This window comes from Microtus oregoni, unplaced genomic scaffold (genome assembly GCF_018167655.1).
Source record: "Microtus oregoni isolate MIOR12 unplaced genomic scaffold, Mior012 000036F_ref0000092, whole genome shotgun sequence".
In the NCBI taxonomy this organism is placed as follows: Eukaryota; Metazoa; Chordata; class Mammalia; order Rodentia; family Cricetidae; genus Microtus; species Microtus oregoni.
The window spans coordinates 3,880,001-3,898,885 of record NW_024543095.1 but is presented as its reverse complement, the minus strand read 5'-3'; the positions used below and the strand labels follow the sequence as shown (position 1 = coordinate 3,898,885).

The 18,885-nt window shown below is 46.6% G+C and overlaps 1 protein-coding gene across 1 annotated transcript in view; it reads right to left on the bottom strand.

Annotated features, from left to right (window-relative positions):
- Window positions 1-243: 243 nt before the first annotated feature.
- The window catches only part of Lbh (LBH regulator of WNT signaling pathway), a 25,353-nt gene continuing 6,711 nt past the window's right edge, over window positions 244-18,885 (bottom strand). The window contains exon 3 of the mRNA XM_041631294.1: window positions 244-2,890. Coding sequence (XP_041487228.1) covers window positions 2,702-2,890 — 189 coding nt within the window. The 3' untranslated portion in view covers window positions 244-2,701. The remainder of the gene's footprint in view (window positions 2,891-18,885) is intronic.

Here is an 18,885-nt window from a genome sequence, read left to right as displayed (position 1 = left end):
CAGGACCTCTGGAAGAGCAGTCAGTGCTCTTAACCACGGAGCCATCTCTCCAGCCCCATCAGTTCACCACGCTGGACTCGGGTGAACAGACTTTTAGTCATGTCTCCCATGAAGTGTTAGTGTAATGCGCCGGCAGGAGACACACTTGTGAGCCCTCTCCAGGGCAAGTCCCCTGACTCCTGAGCCAACTCCATTCCCATGCATGGGCGGGGTGGGGTGGGGGAGAAGAAACCCAGGCCAGAATGGAAAGCATTTTCAAACTTTATTTACAACTGTCACAGTGACAAAAAGTAGTTTGGAAAAAAAAAATGCTAGTTTCTCCCTGAGCCTCAAAACAGAACAGACAGAAGTCACAGGAGGTTCATCTCTAACAGGCAATGTCACTGAAATACTAGGATTTTTTTTTCAATACAATCAGTTAGAAATACACACAGATTACAAGAAGAGGAGGAGGAGGAGGAGGAGGAAGAGAAGGAGGAGGAAGAGGAGGAGGAGGAGGAGGAAGAGAAGGAGGAGGAAGAGGAGGAGGAGGAGGAGGAGGAGGAGGAGGAGGAGGAGGAGGCCAGACAGGAGCTCAGCCACTTGCCCAAGAGCAGCTGGGTCTCCCCAGCAGGCTCAACGGCTGAGGGGCCTGCCATTAACTGTCAGGCCCTGGCCTGCTCAGACTGCACACAGTTGTACAACACGGTCTAGTGACCAGCGAAAGGAAGAAACCACCCCATAAACACACATATACACAAAGCTGATTTGATACTGGATTTACAAGCACGTCTCCATCACACAGCAAGACCAAGACAGATAACTGGGGTAGGGCTGAGAAGACACCAAAACACAGGAATTTAAAAGGCCAGACAGCTGTCCATAAAGGGAGGCGAGGGACAGGAAATGCTGCAGGAGGGGAAACATGGGATGAACAGATCTCTGTAGCCAAAACAGAGCAGAGCGAGAGCAAGAGAGAGACGCTTCCCCCGTCACGGGGTTGGCTGCAGCTCTCTCCCACTTCTGCGAGGAGCCGGAAAAAGTTATTGCCATCGGTGTGTATCACAGGCAGACGACAGAGGGAAGAGGCAGGGGGTGGGGGAATGACCATCGGCATCCCCAATCCGAACCTCGCTGAATGCCGCGTCAACAGCACACCCCCACGCTCTTGCCCCAACGTGGCCCAGAGCCACACTGACTTTGAGGTATTAAATACAGCTAGACACACTAGTCCAAAGATGGGGGTCAAGCTGGACTGACAGAGATATGAGGGGACATTGGGAGTGCCTCAGTTGGTTGAGGGAAGCCCAAGGAAGGCTTTAAGTCCACCTCTTGACCAAACAGTCCCCCTCTGAGAACTCTGCCTTCTAACCTACTATTCCAGAAGGTTCTGAGCTATGATCAGAGGCTGAGTCCAGATGTTAATTTCCCCCATGCAACTGCTACCCTTGCCAGAAACAGGTGAGTTGGGAAAGGGATAAAGGCTGCTATTCCACAAGGATATCCCAGGTCACCCCATACCTTCCCCCAACTTGTGTTCAGGTGCATCACGGGGAGCAGCAGTGACCCCAGGGTAAAAACCACCCCATGGGAAATCCGGTACCACATGGGAGTCTCAGCGAATCTATCAGCATCATGAAAGGCCCCACTAGCCAACCATCCAACCAGGAAAACACACTCTGCTTTTACCTCCCACAATAGTCAGGCTGGAGACCGCGTTGGGGTGGTGCTGCAGGTCAGATGGGTGATAGTTCATAGCAGAGCTAGGGACCATCCCCCTGACTGCTGTGATCAAAGGAGACAGAAAAGCAGGCCTGGGGGAGCTGAGTCTTCTACCATTCTGTTCCATGAGGACTTGGTAAGAGTTCTTAGGAGACCCACAGTGGAGGGAGGCACTCCGTGTTCAGGCTGCAGCCTTGGGGTGTCCCATAAGGGCGAGAAGTGCTCTGACTATTTCCCCCAATGTATTAGGAGGCAAAAAAGGTAAATAGGAAGAAAAACTCAAAAGTACTACCCCTTACAAGCCTCCAGGTCCCTGGGGGCTGAGAACCTGAAGCAGCTGGGGCAGAGTCTGCGGGAAGGACAGGGGGACGCTTCCTTTCCTGTGGAGCCCCCCAGCTTACTTCATAGGCTCATAGGCGGTTTGTCCTGGCCCCGTTTCTCTGTGGGTAGCCAACAGGCTTGAAATGAAAGCAAAGGTTAGTGGAGGTGAGCAGCAAGACTGGAGATGAAAACTTGGTTGTCAGATGCCCCGGCAGCCAGAGCAAATGCTGTTAAGCACTTACTGGCTGTAGTTCTCTTTAAAAATGTGGGGTTTGTTTTGTTTTGTTTTCGTTTTTTTTTAAACCCAAAATGTTTCTTGCTCATGTGCTCACCTCCCTCCCTCAGCCAGAACCCCCACCACCACACACACACTGCCTCTGGCACTAGAGTTCAGATAGGGATCTTAGAAGCAGCACCCCTTTCCCACACCCCCACCCACACCCCTGTTTTCAGCAGCTTCCTTTCTCAGCCTTGCAAGTTGTCAGAGGGCTCCATTGCTCAACGAATTTAAAAAAAAAAAAAAAGACAAAAGAAAACCGACTCGGAGATTTTCAGGTGCAAAACGGAAGCCTCGTTTGACATTTTTCAGAATGATTGTGGCTCACTCTCTTCTTCCATCGCGATGGGAAAAACAGTTCAGGTACACTGGCTCGCACGACCCAGGTGAGCCCTCGGGACTCTACTGTTCTTTCTTCTCTTTCCCTGTCTCTTCGCAGTTGTCTTGCTCATCCTCCTGGACCAGGAATTCCTCAGGGGGCCACCGGAGCTCCCCGCTCTCCACCTCCCCCTCTGTGGGTTCCACCACGATGGAGGGCAGACGGTCCTTCAGTTTGCAGCATCGGTCAAAGTCTGATGGGTCGGGAAAGATCTGAAATTTTAAAGAGCAAAACAGACATCTGGTCACATATATATCTGAAAAGAGAAGCTTGGCTCTTTCCTTACACACACACACACACCCACACACACACACACACACACAGAGAGAGAGAGAGAGAGAGAGAGAGAGAGAGAGAGCGCACTGGCCATCTTCCAAGGATTATGTTCTGCCTTCTAGACACTGTGGGTGTAAGAAAGGAATCAAGGGAGTATGTTCTAGGGAAAATTATTCCAAAGCCAGACATTTCTTCTAATCCTGAAGCTAAAAATTTGTGGCCCATACGACTGAACAAAAGGGTGGGTGTAACTCGGCTGTAGTGCTTTCCTGCTAGATAAAAGAACAGAAAATCATGTCTTCACGTAAGCCAGGCCTCGCTTCGGAACAAGCATTTTATGCCTGCAGTCCACATCATACAACAGATGTGAAAACATCACGCTCCTGCCAGAGTAATTACCAGTGCTGAGAAGAAACAAACAACCGGGCTCTTCATCATTTCAAACTGACACAGTCAAAACCAAGTGCTCCTCATGTTCTAGTCTGACATTAACGAAGACGCAAGCTCAGGTGTGCTTGCTCCCACACTCCGGCATCACCGGCCCCTTTAGATCTTATTGAAACTGTCACGTCCAAGCCAAACTCAGATCAAGGCAAGGCTTCCGGTCACAAGCTAGCTGGGAACAAAATTCTTGGAACCTTCCCTTTTTTCACCTGTGAGCAACCCTGGCTTCTTGCCAGTTGCACACCTGGAGGACTCGACTCTCCTTCCAGAGTCCCGTGAAAGAGGCACCGCTTATTAATACCCACTGTGGGTTCTGTCCAGTGCCGACCGAAACACTGAGCCAGGTTATAAAACTAAGAGCCAAGCTTGGCTTCCCTTTGCAATACTGCCCTGTGACTCCAGCTGACCCAATTCTCTGCCCAGTAGCTAAGCACTTAATCCTCTGGCCTGCTGGTCCCTTGCCATTCATAACCCTCAGTGACACACCCAAGGAGAGAGGAGCTTTGGCCTGGGAAATCTGGGGCTCACCAGATCGCTGATACTTGGCACCTTCAAGGCCATCTCATCCCACCTGTCTGACAGACAGGAAACCCAGGCCCCTAGGGGAAAAGGAGTCTTCACTGAAGGTCACACAGTCTGTTTGCATAGAACTCAAGTGGATGGAAATAGATATTTGGAGTTTGGAGAAATGCAGGGAAGCTGCTGGCTTTTGCTGTATGAAAAGATACTTAGGCCGCCTCCCCAGTTCTGCAGAACTCCTGGAGTGTCTGATCTCCCTACACACACTCAGATCCTGTCACAGGCCACGTGGGCCTTCTGAGAATCACGGGCCTCACAAAGCGTCTCAATCCCCTCAGACCAGTGATTATTAACCATTTATCCAATAAAGGCCTATTGCTTGGGATTAAACCTTAAGCCAGCGGCTGGAACACGCATCATTAAAGACTTAAAAGGGCTCGTAAAAAGTATCCTAATAGCAGCCAGAAGGAAAACAAACCAGGGAGGGGCTGGACCCACACAGGTCAGATAGGAAAGCTGACCACCGGCTCCTGTTAAGCCACCCACTCGGATGTTTGCCCTTGGACTTTGCAGAGCATTCACAACGACAAGTGTGGGTGGAGAGCAGGTCAGCTAGGCTTTGGCGGAGGGGGGGGGGTGTTGCTTACTTCTATGGAGCTGAGCCCATCCTGGGGGGTGAGGCCATAAGGACCCTTCCAAGCATGAGCTCTGTGGGGGGATGTAGGCACTCTCCAGTGAACGGAAAGCAGGCTTCGTTTTGCAAAGCTCTACCGATATCTGTCCCTTCACGGAGACATCACTGCCAGCTTAGGCAAGAGCCTGGGACTCTGAAGGCCACAAGGCCAAACCAGGATTCAAAGCTCATCCTTAAGTAGGATACACCTGGGTCCATCTTATCATTTCAGTTTTCCAGAGGGAAAGGTGAGCAAGGCAAGCAAGACTCAGATTCCTACGGGTCCCATTGGCTGAGGAAGGCTCCAGTTCATGGACAGGGATGACTGTCCAATAAACGGAAGCCCCAAGTTTTCAGTCTAGACTTTCATCCTTCTGGACCTGAGATGCAGCTGTGGGAGCTAAAAGGAAGCCTCTGGACCAACCTTCTATCTTCCACAGGACAGCTTGTGGCATGGCCAGGAGACGTGAGAACCTGATTCTAACGATTACTCAAGACACCGAATAACAGAAAGGACTAGAGACAGCCCAGGCAGCAGCAGAACAGCAGATCCTACTACAAGCTGGAAGGGTGATGTTGATAATGGAGGAGGCCGTTGCTGAGCAGGACCTCCGTCTTCATAAGGACGGTATGAAGTAGGTAGTGGTAGACCCCTAGAGCTAGAAGTGCAGACCACATTCCTAGAAATCAGATAACTACAGGACTTGAGTGAAGAACTCCTTTGAGGATACTGGGTTGAGCCACGGGATCTGGATCCTTATTATAGACCCTTGTCATCAGCTGCGTGACCATTGCCAGGTCCTCTCAAGCTCCCACCTCAGTTTCTCCTCCAGAGAAATGAAGTGGCCTCCTCATCACACTTGGTGGGTCCAAGGTCATAAATACAGAAGTGATACAATTCTTGGAAGACCGAGGCAAAACTCAAATCCTAATGCCTTCTTTGGAACGATTTCCACAGGTCTAGAGTTGGTATCTACTCCCGAGCGTGAAGCCACACGGCGAACACAGTCGTGAAAATGATAGCAATCAATGCTTTTCACAGCAAGAGCTCGACAGTCAGGTCCATAAGTCCTTGTGGGGGTGATCCGAGCATCCCACAGCCAACATTACAGTAGTTGCTAAAGGCTTCTGCACTGTGAGCTCCTCGAAGCAAGAAACGTTAAAAGGTGTGTGTGTGTGTGTGTGTGTGTGTTGGTTTGGTTTTGCTTTTTTGAGAGGGTGTTTCTCTGTGTAGTTTCAGAGCCTGTCCTGTCTGTAGACCAGCCTGGCCTCAAACTCCCAGAGACCTGCCTGCTTCTGCCTATGTGTACTACCACTGGCCAGGCTCAGGAAAAAAAAAATATTTTCACAAAGCTTGTATTTGTAAAAATCACTCTCATAATTACTCTAACCCTGCCATCAGAGCTTTTGTTTTATTAACAGATCACACAAATTTGTGCCTCTAGAAACTATATCGCTCTCCAAAACTAAGCAACCACGAAAAACACATCCTGCACCAGAACAGCATCGGGAAAAGACAGAAAGCCTTGCAGAGTGTTTCTGAGCCTTTTGCCAGCACAATCTTATCTCCGACAGCTGCTTAAGAGGCTGACCCTGAGGAGGTCAGCATTTTTCCACTAAGTCATGGTTTTTAATCATCTAGGCAGCAGAAAAATGAGAGGTCGCACCTACAATTTGATGGGGTGGGGAAGGCAATGGAAAAAAGAAGAAGAAAAAGAAAGAACTCTCGTTCGATTTGCCAAGCACATGACAGGTACGGCTGGGGCGGCAGGCGAACAGCGTCCTGCACACTGGGCTGCCTGGCAGAGCCTGGCAGAGAACAAAAGAAATGCCCCTGTTCCAGAAACTTCAAGTCCAAAGTGCCCTGTCTTCGCTCTGGGAGGAAAAACAACCAACCAACTGGAAAAATCCCCCTACAGTCAACGCTCTTCAGAAGGAGATATGGGAGGCACCTACTCTCACCCACAACAGGGCTAATCTAGAGGCATCCAGATGCCAACTGCACTTTCTTCAGCTCTATCCCTTCCTGTTTCTGCCACCATTGCCCTCCACAACCAGGTGTCAGGTGGAGATGCCCAGGAGAATGGCAGGAACAGAATAGGTGAGCACCAAGTTCCCACCTACACAGACGGAATGGAATCTTGTCAGTCACCCATACACCAAGAACATCTTGAGTCCCATATGCACATGAATTTCACAGAGGACACCTCTGCAGAGGTACCCCTTGCAAAGTGCCCCCTCATCACAATGGATCCCTGCACTTTGAGAATGGGAGAAGGTTCCACTGCACTGAAAAGCAAAGGAAGCTTTAGGATGACCCAGGACGTGGTCTTGGTAATGTAGACGCCAGCAGACTGGCATGTCTGGCTGTGAAGGCTGTGGAGTCCAAAAGGATGCTCTGCTGTAATGAAAATGCTTTCCGTGCTGCTCGGTCCAGTGTTCACTAGTCACGGGCAGCTAAATGAGCCCTGAAAGGTGGCCAGATTTTACATGTAATTCACATAAACACAAATTTAATAAAAATTCAAACAGCAACTGTACTCCAGCTACCTAACTATGAGGACAATGAAAACAGGGTTTTAAGGAAGACTGGGGCTGCTGGATTGGCTGACCAATACTGGTGGCCTCGGAGCTGAGAACTTTGGGGCTGTGCCCAGGTTTCTAGAGACCACGAACTCATCAGGAGCCTTTTGCTGGGGCGAGAGAGTTGCTGGTGAGCCAGCTCCCATTTCACGAACAGAGAGGAACTGAAAGACAAAACTAGGCCTCCAAAGGCCCCAAATTTGGAGGCCTAGCTATCAGCTGTCTGCCTTTAAGCCAGGTGACCTAAACCTAGCTGCCTCTGGGGTGGGGATAAGAAAGAGTCGCCTGGCACCTACTCTGGAAAATGTGAGCAAGTCTCGTCTTTGTGGCCCTTCCCTGTCGGTGCACTGCATGGCCATCATCTCGACAAACAAGACGATCTGGCCACAGAGAGGGTGGAGGGCTCAGCAAGGAGCTGGGAGGTGCTAATGGGGAAAGCAGACACCAGCAGGTGGGATGGATGAAAGGTGCCTAGCTGGACACAAAGCACTAATTACCAGCTATGCAAGCTGAGACATGGGCAGCCCCGGATACCCTGCTCCTCTTTGCTGGGGAGGAGCAGAGGGCAGAAGAAGCTGGGGTGGGGAGGAAGGCAGAAGGCCTGGGAGAAATAGTCAGGCTAAGTCCCCAAGGCACTGTGCACAAAACCACACAGTAACCCTTCACCCTCTCCATTTGCAGAGAGCAACAAAGAACCAATCCCAAGCCAACTATGGAAAAGAATCACTGTTCTTGCAGGTGGACCAGGGGTTCGAAAAGTTTGGCTTTTACCCGGCCCCTAACTCTTAATATCTCTGTGACTTTGATTGGGTAGCTCTAGTTCCTCTGAGTCCCTTGAATAAAGAGAGGAAGTAGTTTGCACTCCTCAGGATTACTAGGGTTGGTGCAGGGTCCTGTTGCACAGCTAGCTCCTTCCTCTCTCCCCCTCTATAAATTTGGATGTCTACTAATGCTGATCTTATGGGGCTTGAGAGAGCGCCAAACCCGGGTATGTGTGAACATGCTGGGGAAACTCTTAACTCTAGCATTGCTAATGCTTGCCCTTAGTAAGTAGAGCAAGGGTCCCCCAGGAGCATTCCGAGCAAGGGCCTGGAAAGCCAACCACTGTAGCTTGGGACAGGAGCAAATGTACTACACTCTAGGTTTGTACTCAAAAATCTCAGACCAGGCTCTTTTGAGAAAGACCTGTGATGACACTGCCTCTCTCCCAGAGCCTCTGGCTTCCCCATGACATGGATTAGGACAGCTGGAATGGAAACCACTCTCTTGACCAAACCCTTCTCTCTCCATGGAAGCCCTGGAAAGCCCCCGGCCTTCCTCCCTGGGTCTACTCCAGGGGTCTTCACCCATAAAAGCAGATACCTCCTGAACCCTAGATTCCCAAAGCCTGGAATTCTTAGTTTTCCTAGAGAACAACCATGAAGGAATAAACACACAAGCCTTGTGTGTTTATTCCTTCTTAGGAGGGGCTGGTCTTGCCCAGCATCTTGCTGGAATAAATGAGCTGCAGCTAATTCAGATGAACAACATACCCTGTTCTTTGGTCCTTAAGCTATGTATCATGGCAAGAACTATAGTCTTTGAAATCTGACCTCTGGCTATCTTATCGTGTTGTTAGCACTATTATCATCTTATTGGCTTTTGAATGTAGCAAGTGACTGTGGAACACACAGGGATTTTCAGGGTCATAGGGTTACAGAGGGGGTTCTGGGAAACCTAACTGTTATCCAGTTTTGTAATTCTCACCTCACATCTCAACTTTTCTCTGAAAACAAGACTACAGGACATCTCCCTTACCCCTCTCTGTTCTTCCCTGGTGCTCCCAATCCTTCAGGGCACTTGAGCAGACACTTGCCTTTAGAACAACCCTGAACCTCCTTCCTTTGGATCAAAGATGCTTAAGTGCCTAAGCCTTGAAACTGGAAGGAAAAGGAAATCCTTGGGATAAACACCATCTTTCATAAACGTCTCTCAAACACACACCCATCTTCCAAGTCGGGGGTTCCAAATTCCAATTAATGAGTACTAATAGCTCCTGATACTGCTGGACCCAGAAACATATTAGAGAATTTCCACAAAGTTCTCTGTGGCATAGATGACTTCAGATATTTATATCTTATCAAATGTGTGTATCATCATTACCCCTTGAAAGAAGATGACCTCCTGCCCAATCTTCCCAGTTCCTACCCCCCACCTCCTCCGTCAGCACAATGCATATGTCCCATGACTACGTCTCTTCTCTCAGAAAGTCCAGACTGGCCCAGCTGCCATCTCAACCATCCCTTCCTTCTCCATGTTAGAGACAAAAGTCTTGCGTCTTTAGCCCTGGCATCCTGGTCTGGACTATGCTTCCTAAACCCTACAGCTTTGAAATGCAGTGGAAACTCTCTTCCAGATCTCCCGCTACAACTCTGCTATCCTGCCTTGTGACCTCGGTACCACTTGTGCCACACAGTACCATGTCCACTTGCTTTCCTCCAAAAACAAGCCCTCTGCTAATGGCCCACCTTTAAGGGTACCATCAAAAGGGTACCCCCCAACAGGAACTTAGCTGAGAGCCCTGCTGCTCTGCTCAGCCACACTCTATTCCGTCCAGAGAAGCTGCTCCCAAGATCCTTTCAGGGAAGAAGCACAGACGGGGAGAAAAATATTTTCAATACTGTGCAGATTCCACTTGCTTTTCACCCTGTGTTGACACCTACACTGATGATATAAAAAGCCACAGTTCCTGAAACTGCTGGCACCTTCACAAGTACAGCCAGAAATTTGTACTTGCCATCACTTATCCGCTCTCACTTCACATGTTTAGAACAAAGACAAACAACAACAAAATAACAACCCTTCATGTTCTTCATACTCACCAGACACTGACTCTCAATCACGCTTCCATATTTAGGATGATGAAACGCCAAATTAAAGTATAGCATTTCTGCCGCTTACCACAGTACCCGGGTTACCCCTAATAAAAGCTCTCGCGTGGTTGAGTTGCCAGCTAAACTAGCCACTTTTTCAATGGCCACCACTGTACTTGAAAAACAACTGAAAAAACATGGACGATTTCTCAATAATGAAAAGTGATCTGTAGTGTCCAAGGAAATGACTGATGGTATCTATCACCAATGATAAAATATAGAACTCTAAAGTGCAAATTAGAATTTTGGGAAATTTCTATCAGCTGCCAAGAGCTTGATAACTCCTAATACTTGCTAGCTTTCTGATGAGGCCAGCAGTGATATTAACAAATATGTTATTTTTTTGACATTGCACAATGTGACATTGCAATGAATTTGATATGGCACAACGAACTGTGTCACCATTTGGAAGATCTGAATAATTTATGTCCAAATGATCAGTGTAGTACACTACAAAACTGAACATGGGGAAAAGAACCAAGCAAGGTACAAGCCAGACTAATAAAATTTAATGTCAGAGTACAAAAAGTTCAGTCATAAGGTTTCATCACTAAACACATCACATTTAAGAAACTACCACTTAGGGGCTAGAGAGAGAGCTCGGTGGTAAAGAGCACTGGATGCTCTTCCGGAGGACCTGGATTCAATTCCCAGCATCCACATGGCAGCTCACAACTGTCTGTAACTCCAGTTCCAGGGGCCCCAACACTCATAGCAAAACACCAATGCACATAAAATAAGAATAAATAATTAAGAAAAAGAAACTATGACTTGTTGCCACACGTAATCCTAGCCCTTGGGAGTTGGTGGCAAGGAAGATTTGAAATTCAAGGTCATCTTCTGCTACTGAACAAGTTGAAGGCCAGCCTAGGTCATGTGAGGTCTTGTCTCAAAACAATGTCAGGGGTGAAGGAGAGGGGGAAGGAGAGGAGGGAATGGAGAGAGGCGGGGAAAGGAGAGAAGAGAATGAAAAAGGAGGGGAAGAAATGGAAAGGAAAGGGAAAAAGTGTACCAAAAACAATCTGGAAGAGATGTGAAAATATGTCTGCTATTCCTAACTGCATAATCTGTATAAGCCAGATTTTATTCATTTTCTTCAACCAATACATATTGCAACAAATTTATACTCATGGGAAGTACACATGAGAATCTCACCATCTTTCCTCTGACCAGACATAAGAGAGATTTAAAAATGTAAAAACAATGCTTTTCTTCTAAGATTTTTCTGTTTTAGAAAATATAGTTGTATTATAAAAAACTATTATTTATATCAACATATAATCGCTTCATTGTTTTTCTAAATAAACTAATGAGTAAAGATTGAAAAAAATTCCCTTAATTACTGAAACAATAAAGACATAACACACATAAAGAAAAGTTCACACATTGTTTTTTCAAAAAAGTATAAACTGAAACCCAAGTTTAGAACCATTGGCCTAGAGAGAAAAAAACATTCCCAGAAAGATGGCCAGGGAAATCAAGGATGAAGACAATATATACTTTAACACTGGGAAAGAGCTGAGTAGAACATCAAGGGTGCTTTTAAATTTGGGGGCCAGAGAGCAAAGCTTTTCAGTCCTCTGTGGAGATCTACTAGCAGGACGACTTCATGTCAACATTTATCTGCCCAACAAAATTAAACGAGATTAATTCTTGCTATGGATGAGGCAACTGAGGCCGACAGCAGTGGCCTGAGCTTCCTAAGACAGCACAGACAACACAAAACTGAAAACAGAGGACAGTTGTCCAGACGTCTTTAGCTCCTCTGAGCTGAGGGGGTCTGAGCTCTGTGTTCCTAGTGGTGCCCAAAGGACCCCTTGGGTATCCCAATGCCATGTGACTTGAAAGGAGGATTCATGTCAAGATAAGTAGTCCAATCTCAAATTTACCCCTCGTCCAGATGCTGCAGAACCACAGTTCTTATCCTGGGAGGGAGGGGTAAGAGGGTGTGTGGGTATGTACACCTTTTTGTTGACATAATCACTGGAAGAATTTGGAACAACTGCACCTCCGCGTCCACGCCCAAACACTCCCCCTAGATCATAAATGCTAACGCGTTAAACCAGGATGTACACGCCACTCTTTTAACTCGTCTCGGGGTTAGGCTCAGCACAGCAGTGCAGGCTTATACATGCAGCACTCAGAAAGCTGAGGCAAGGGGGATTATCAAGAGTTCAAAGCTAACCTGAGCTTTGTACCGAGCCACAGGCCTGTCTGGGCTGCATAGTGAGATGAGACCTTGCCATCAAACAAAACAAAATAGACAAGCAAAAACAAACAGAAAACAAAACTATACTCAAGTGTATTATGAGAACTATAGCAATCTGATATCAACCATTTTCTACTAAAACACTTATTAGTAAGCTCCAGAGTCAACCTTATAATAACCCTTTTTCTATTTGAGACTGGATTTCTAGTCAGTTTCTAAATGGGATTTACTCTTGTTTTGTTTTACTTTTTAAATTAGACAAGTGTTCCATGTATGTAGCCCAGGCTAGCCTAGACACACAGTGTACCCTAGGCTTGCCTCCAACTCATGACCTTCCTGCCACATTCTTGTATGAGCTAAGATTACAGCCATGCACCACCACACCCGACTGGATATTTTCTTAATATCTTTTGATGTTTTCAAGGCTTTAGCCACTGGGTTTTGCATACTTCCCCTCAACAAAAGATCTATTATGCATATAAGTTGACATTTTAAAAAGTCCGGTGACCTTAAGGCTTTAAAAATTCAAGTTTTCTATATTGGCTTGATGTGGCTATTAGTCTCCAACTACTCAATAAACATATCACAAGTAATTATTAAATACAGAGGTTAATTTTTATTGGATAAGTTTCTCACTGTGAAGTGAGGGGACTACCTGGATACATTGTTTTGAATGGTCCATTTCTCTAATGCCCCGAAAATTCCTAGCCCATGGCTCCCTTGTAAAGAGACAGACAGACAATCTGGACAGAAAGGTGGGGAAAGGCAGCCAGTAAAGATTCCCTCAGAATGGTAATTCGTACAAAGCCACAGAAGGAAGCTAAAGGTGAGGGCGTAGATTTCCTTAGACCCCTCCCCGTTTTTCATGTTCCCTGAAGAGTTTCTGCGACCCCTTGGGGCGGCTGCCTTTCTGTCTTAATACTTTATAAGATATGAAGTGGTCACACAGGGCATCATTGAGAAGTGGTTTGGTGTGAACACCTCTAACACTAAAGTGCGGGGGGGGGGGGGGAACAGCCAGGAAGCACCTGGAGGCAGTGAATCATATTTCAGGGGGGTAACTAACAAAGGAAGACAGAAACCATAACTGAGCAGACAGTGTCCTAGTGCTTCTGCCAAAGAGGATGCTCTACTTCTGAAGGAAACAAATTCCTTCACGGCCAGTTCCAGTGAGAGCCGGTTCCAGTGAGGGCCTGTAGTCAGCTGTTTTACTCTTTAGACTTTTGGGGGGAACCTGCCACCCAGCTCCCAAATAAATCACACAAGGAGGCTTATTCGTAGTCATGAATGCCTGGTTTTAGCTGGACTTGTTTCTGGCAAGCTTTTCTTAACTTAAATTATCCCATCTATCTTTGGTCTTGGGCTTATATCTTTCTCTACTCCTGCGTACCTTTGCTTTCCTTCTTACTCCATGTCTGGCTGTGCAGCTGCGTAGCTGGACAGTCCTCCTCCTTTCTCTCTCATTTTCCTATCCCTTCTCTCCCAGATTTCTCCTCATATTTATCCTTTCTGCCTGCCAGCCTCGCCTATTCCTCCCTCCTGCCTCGCCACTGACCGTTCAACTCTATTAGTCCATCAGGTGTTTTAGACAGGCACAGTAACACAGCTTCACAGAATTAAACAAATGCAACATAAACAAAAGTAACACACCTTAGAATAATATTCTCCAACAATGACCCCCTAAAGAGCCATGCTGCAGAATTTCCCACTCAGGGGAGCAAGTGTCTGCCAGCCTCACATCAACACCTCGTTTTTCTGTTATATCCGTGTAGGTGTCAGGCTCCTGTTTTAATCGCTTGTTTAAAATCTACTTGCTTAAAAATCAAACGCTATTACCACAGAAATAGAGAACTAGTGTGTGCCCTAGGCAGCGCCATGGAAAGCACTGACGATTTCATAAACCAACAGGAGCACTGGACCCTACTTGAACACTGGCCTACTTTGCCTATATGCATGAGAAGCCTTGCAAACTTGCTGGGTAGATGGAAAGCGCCCGTTAAATTTAGATCTACTTCTAAGCATTGTCTATTCTAACATCCAGAGAAGCAAAGTTTTGTTAACCAAGAACTTGCCATGAGACAAACCCAGAGACCCCCAAATGGTTCCTAACACTAAGGATGCCTTTGGCCAAACTTCGTGGGTCTGTACGATTGCACTGGTCTTTCAAGGTTACATGGTGCATCGTTGTCACTAGGGGAATCTGGTAGTTTGAACATTATGGGTCCCCATGAGCTCATAGAGAGTGGCACTGTTGGAAAGTATGGCTTTGTTGGAGGACGTGTCACTGTGGGGTGGGTCTCAAATATGCTCAAGTCATGCCCAGTGAGACAGTCCACTTCCTGTCATCTTCTAATCAAGATGTGGCCAGCAACTTGTCTGTCTGTATGCTGCTATGCTGTCTGTCTGTATGCTGTGATGATAATCGACTGAACCTCTAAACTGGAAGATGCCACCTCAGTTAAACATTTTCCTTTATAAGAGTTGTCATGGTCATGGCTCTCTTCACAGCCACAGAAACCCTAACTAAGACATAGAACAATGAATAGCCTGTACAATCTAGAAAATATCTCTTGTGTTAGCTGTGGGTCAAGAATATGATTACTAGCTATTTTTTCAATGCTGGCAAAATGTTAGCTAAGCATCATTAGTTATAATGTATGTGATAAATAATTAAACTACAGGAAGATTTACAACATCAGAATATATCAAAATAATAATATGCCTTCTGCCTTCTTCTCCGGGCTCCACCATTATCCCATCTCTGTAGATGCTACAGATCAGAGATGCTGCCATTTGTTTGAACTATCAATGCTGAGAGACTACATCTTGATAAACTCATTTATACATTCTGTTCTTAAGGCGCGATATAATCAAGAGGCTTAATGTTGTTGGCTCTCTTTGGATTGGTAGTTCTTTTTCTAGGAACTTATTCCAAAGAAACAATTTCGGGTTGCACAGAGATTTACATCAAATGATGTCCTGAGCAGGAGTCATCCTAAGAACAAAAGATGCCACAGCCTAGACATCCAGCAAGAAGTGGTACGTACAGAGTGAAATACTATTTTACAAAGAAAGCCACGTGACAAGAACGAAGACAGCCACAGCGTTAGAGTAAATGGAAAAGGATTTGCCACGCATTGAAAAATGTGCAAAGAAAACTGTTGAAAGTAAACACACCAAAATATTTCAATGACAGGAATGTGACTAGGTCTTGCTTCTTTGGTCTAAGTCTACTTTGCTATGGTCTACGAAGAATAAATATTATCTTTAGAATGATAACACATATACATCCATCCACAATTTTGCTCTTTGACTCAGAAATTCTACATGTAAAACTATACTAAAGAAGTGATATAAATTATTCACTAAGGTTTATATTAAAAATTTAATGTAAACTATCACAATATAAGAGAAAAAATATGACCTAAAAATTTCAACGGTAAGACCACAGTGAAACAAATTATCATCCAATCTCATGATCTAACAGCATTTCCAGGTGAACCAATCTCAAAATCAAAAGTAAGAAAGAGTGTTGGGATGTAGTTAAACGGGAAAGCAATTGTTCAGCATGAATAAAGCCTTAGTTTTGGGCCCCAGGACTATAAAACAAAGAAAGGGAGCTAGATTATTCTGGATATAAATTGTAGTGGCACCATGATGCTGGTGACCAATGCTATTTAAAACCTCAGACTAGAATGAAGTGTAAATTTGGGGTGCATGAAGAGCACTGGAAAAGAGAGTGGAAGGTGCAGCAGTGTTAAAAACTTATGAGCTATGCCAGGTAGAAAAAAAAATAAAGAAAACGAACGTTTCCTAGCAGTCACCCAATTTTGAAAAGCATAAGAATACCAAAGTGCATACTTGATCAGTGAAAACAGGAAATGACTGACAAAGAGGGAAGGAAGAATTTTCCTATAACGACAACACTCTAACTGGAAAAAGAAAGCCCGCCAGCACTACCACTCCCCTCTCTCAGCTGTATGGTAGAGGGAGTGGGAGCAAGGGGACTGAAAGTGCTTATACCTGCTCTATCTATAGGGATGGTCACGGGCAAGTATTTTATGGTCTCCAACGCAAAGGCAGAAGATGAATTCAAGTCCTGGGAAGCCGAACACCGGAGCCGAACACCTCAGCAACAAAGTTTGCCGTGCTCTCTTGGCTTGGCCCGTACTACTCCACATAAAAGATCTAGAGCCATTTTTCCCTTGGGCTCCCATAAAATCCCTGGCTAAGAAGCTAGCAGCCAACACAGTTTTAGCTGAATGGTTGGAGGCTTCTACTATAAGGCCTAACCTAAAACAAAACAAAACAAAACCCCACAAACAGAACCAAAACAAACAAACAAACAAAAAAAAACATTGCCCCAGTGCAAGATAAAAAAATGAAGACAAATGGGAGGAGGTGGAAGCAACTTGCACCAGTCTCCCAGAATTCACTGCTTGGGAGAAACTCTGGGCAGAGACGGATATTATTTCTGGGATAGGTTTGTGCAGCTGATAGGCCAGCAGCAAGCCAAGGATAAACTGTGGGAAGCAGGATTTGACTGGTTGACACAGATCCTTGCCGGGGCGGGAAGTGGCCAGAGGAGAGTCAGGCAGAGGCAGCCCTGCACCTAACCAGGCTGGAAAGGAAGGAAGCCCCAGCGAGCTGCAGCCCCGTGTGAATGAAATCCTGTCTTCATATCCTCTAAGGATTATTTCAGACTCAGGCCTGAAAGGTCATCTCAGGACGTTCGCCAGACACCCAGGAATAGCTCTTGGCTTCAGTCACAAGATTCACCACCCAAATGCATCCCTTTTCTTCACGGTACAGTACAATCCTCCTTTCTTTCCAACGTAAGAGACTGGACTGACTGGGAGAAAAATGCTGATCTTGTTAAAACATTTCACCAAGGATTGCCAAGGTACAGAGATAGCCTCGGCCCAGGAAAGGGAAAGAGGAAGGGCCCCATCCATCATTCAGCTCTCATTAAGCCTCTATTTGTAGGACACTGGGAACAAAGAGCACTCTAAGACATAGGCCCTGGCCCTGCAGCATGATGAACACATGGCTACTGCAAGAGGGAGGGGCGGGCCCAACACAGGCCTTTGGAGAGAAGCTCTGTGAATTCAGTGTGCAGCCAGCCGGCTGGCTGTGGAAAAAAGACGGCTCTCTCTACAGCCGGGCACAAATACACTGTTGTGCCCATGGGGGTAGGGAAGAAGAAGGCTCCCATGGGAACAGTTCCAGCCATCTGCAGGCCCTAATCCAGGGACTTTCCACAACAGTGAATATGACCTTTTCGTCTAGCTTCCAACATGAAAAGGACGGTGCTGGACTATTCTACAGAGAAGGCTTGCAATGCAAAGATGTGTGTCGGCTTAGCGAGAGCCAGTGTCACTCAGAGGAGACAACTCACACTTCCAAGTCCGATAGATAGACTCCTGTGTGTCTCATCACTGTGAGGGAAGTGGGAGGAGAAAAAGAATGTGCCCCAGTCCCAGGCATATGTCGTGTCTATAGCTGACCATCTCCTGCCACAGGCTTTTGGGATTTTAGCTTTATGTCTCTCTGGGGACAGCTGAGGCTTTTTAAAGTCTGATGGTGACTGCGGGACCTGCAGGATTCTATCTTGCATCTACTTTTTGAGTCCTTCAGTCCTCGCTCCAGGACAGAGCTACAACTAAGGCTCTGGGCCTGCAAGAAGCAAACACTAAGGGGTGCCAAGAAAGGTCAACCCACCACTGTCCTTCTCTTGACCATGGGAGATGCAGGAAGCTCTTAGCTCTCTGGATCAAAAGGAAGGCATCGGGGAGGAGGAGGGACACGGGAGCAGCAGGGTGTGTGAAGAAACTGCTCCTTCTAGTTTCCAGAATGGCGTTCTGGGTGGGAAAGCCAAAGTGCTTGCCTGAAAGATGATGTCAAAGGCAGGCATGCATGGCCAAAAGTCAGAGCAGGTGGAACACCGCACCGATGGTAACCAAAGAAGAGCCTCGGGAGGCGCTGTGGCTGCAGCTCAGGCTGGCCAGGGGCTCGGCTAGAATGTATAAGACTCTAGGTTTGCTCTCCAGCAGCCCCAGAAGCAGACTTGGTCACACAGCTTGTTAAGAGGAGCTGAAGCTCAAGGTCACCCTCAGCTCTACAGAAAGTTCTAGGCCAACCTGAGCTAGAGACCTTGTCTACAAATAAGTAATATAACAATATAAAAATGAAAAGCGTCTAGGGCAAGATAAAGGTATCAAACCTTGGACCAGAAGCTGAGGAAGGGACAGGTTTAAATCTGAAGGTACTCAAAGCTATGTATACACTTAAGCATGTTGATTTAAAAAAAAAAAAAGGATGGTTTGGGTACACTGTGCCAGGGGAAGTTAGGGGCAAGGCTAAAATGAACCCCAAGGGGGTTCCATTTAAGAACTCATAGAGAAATCATTAGAATCCTTCCCCAATAGACAGCCCTGGTCTGTTTGAGAGGAGACCCTCAAAGAAAGGCCTATTCTTATACATCACATTTGTACAGCAGTGGGTCCAGTCTGCACTGCATGGCACACATTCCTATCCCATAGGCTGGTGACTGACTAGGAAACCCACGGATGCTGCATGGGGATGGACTTT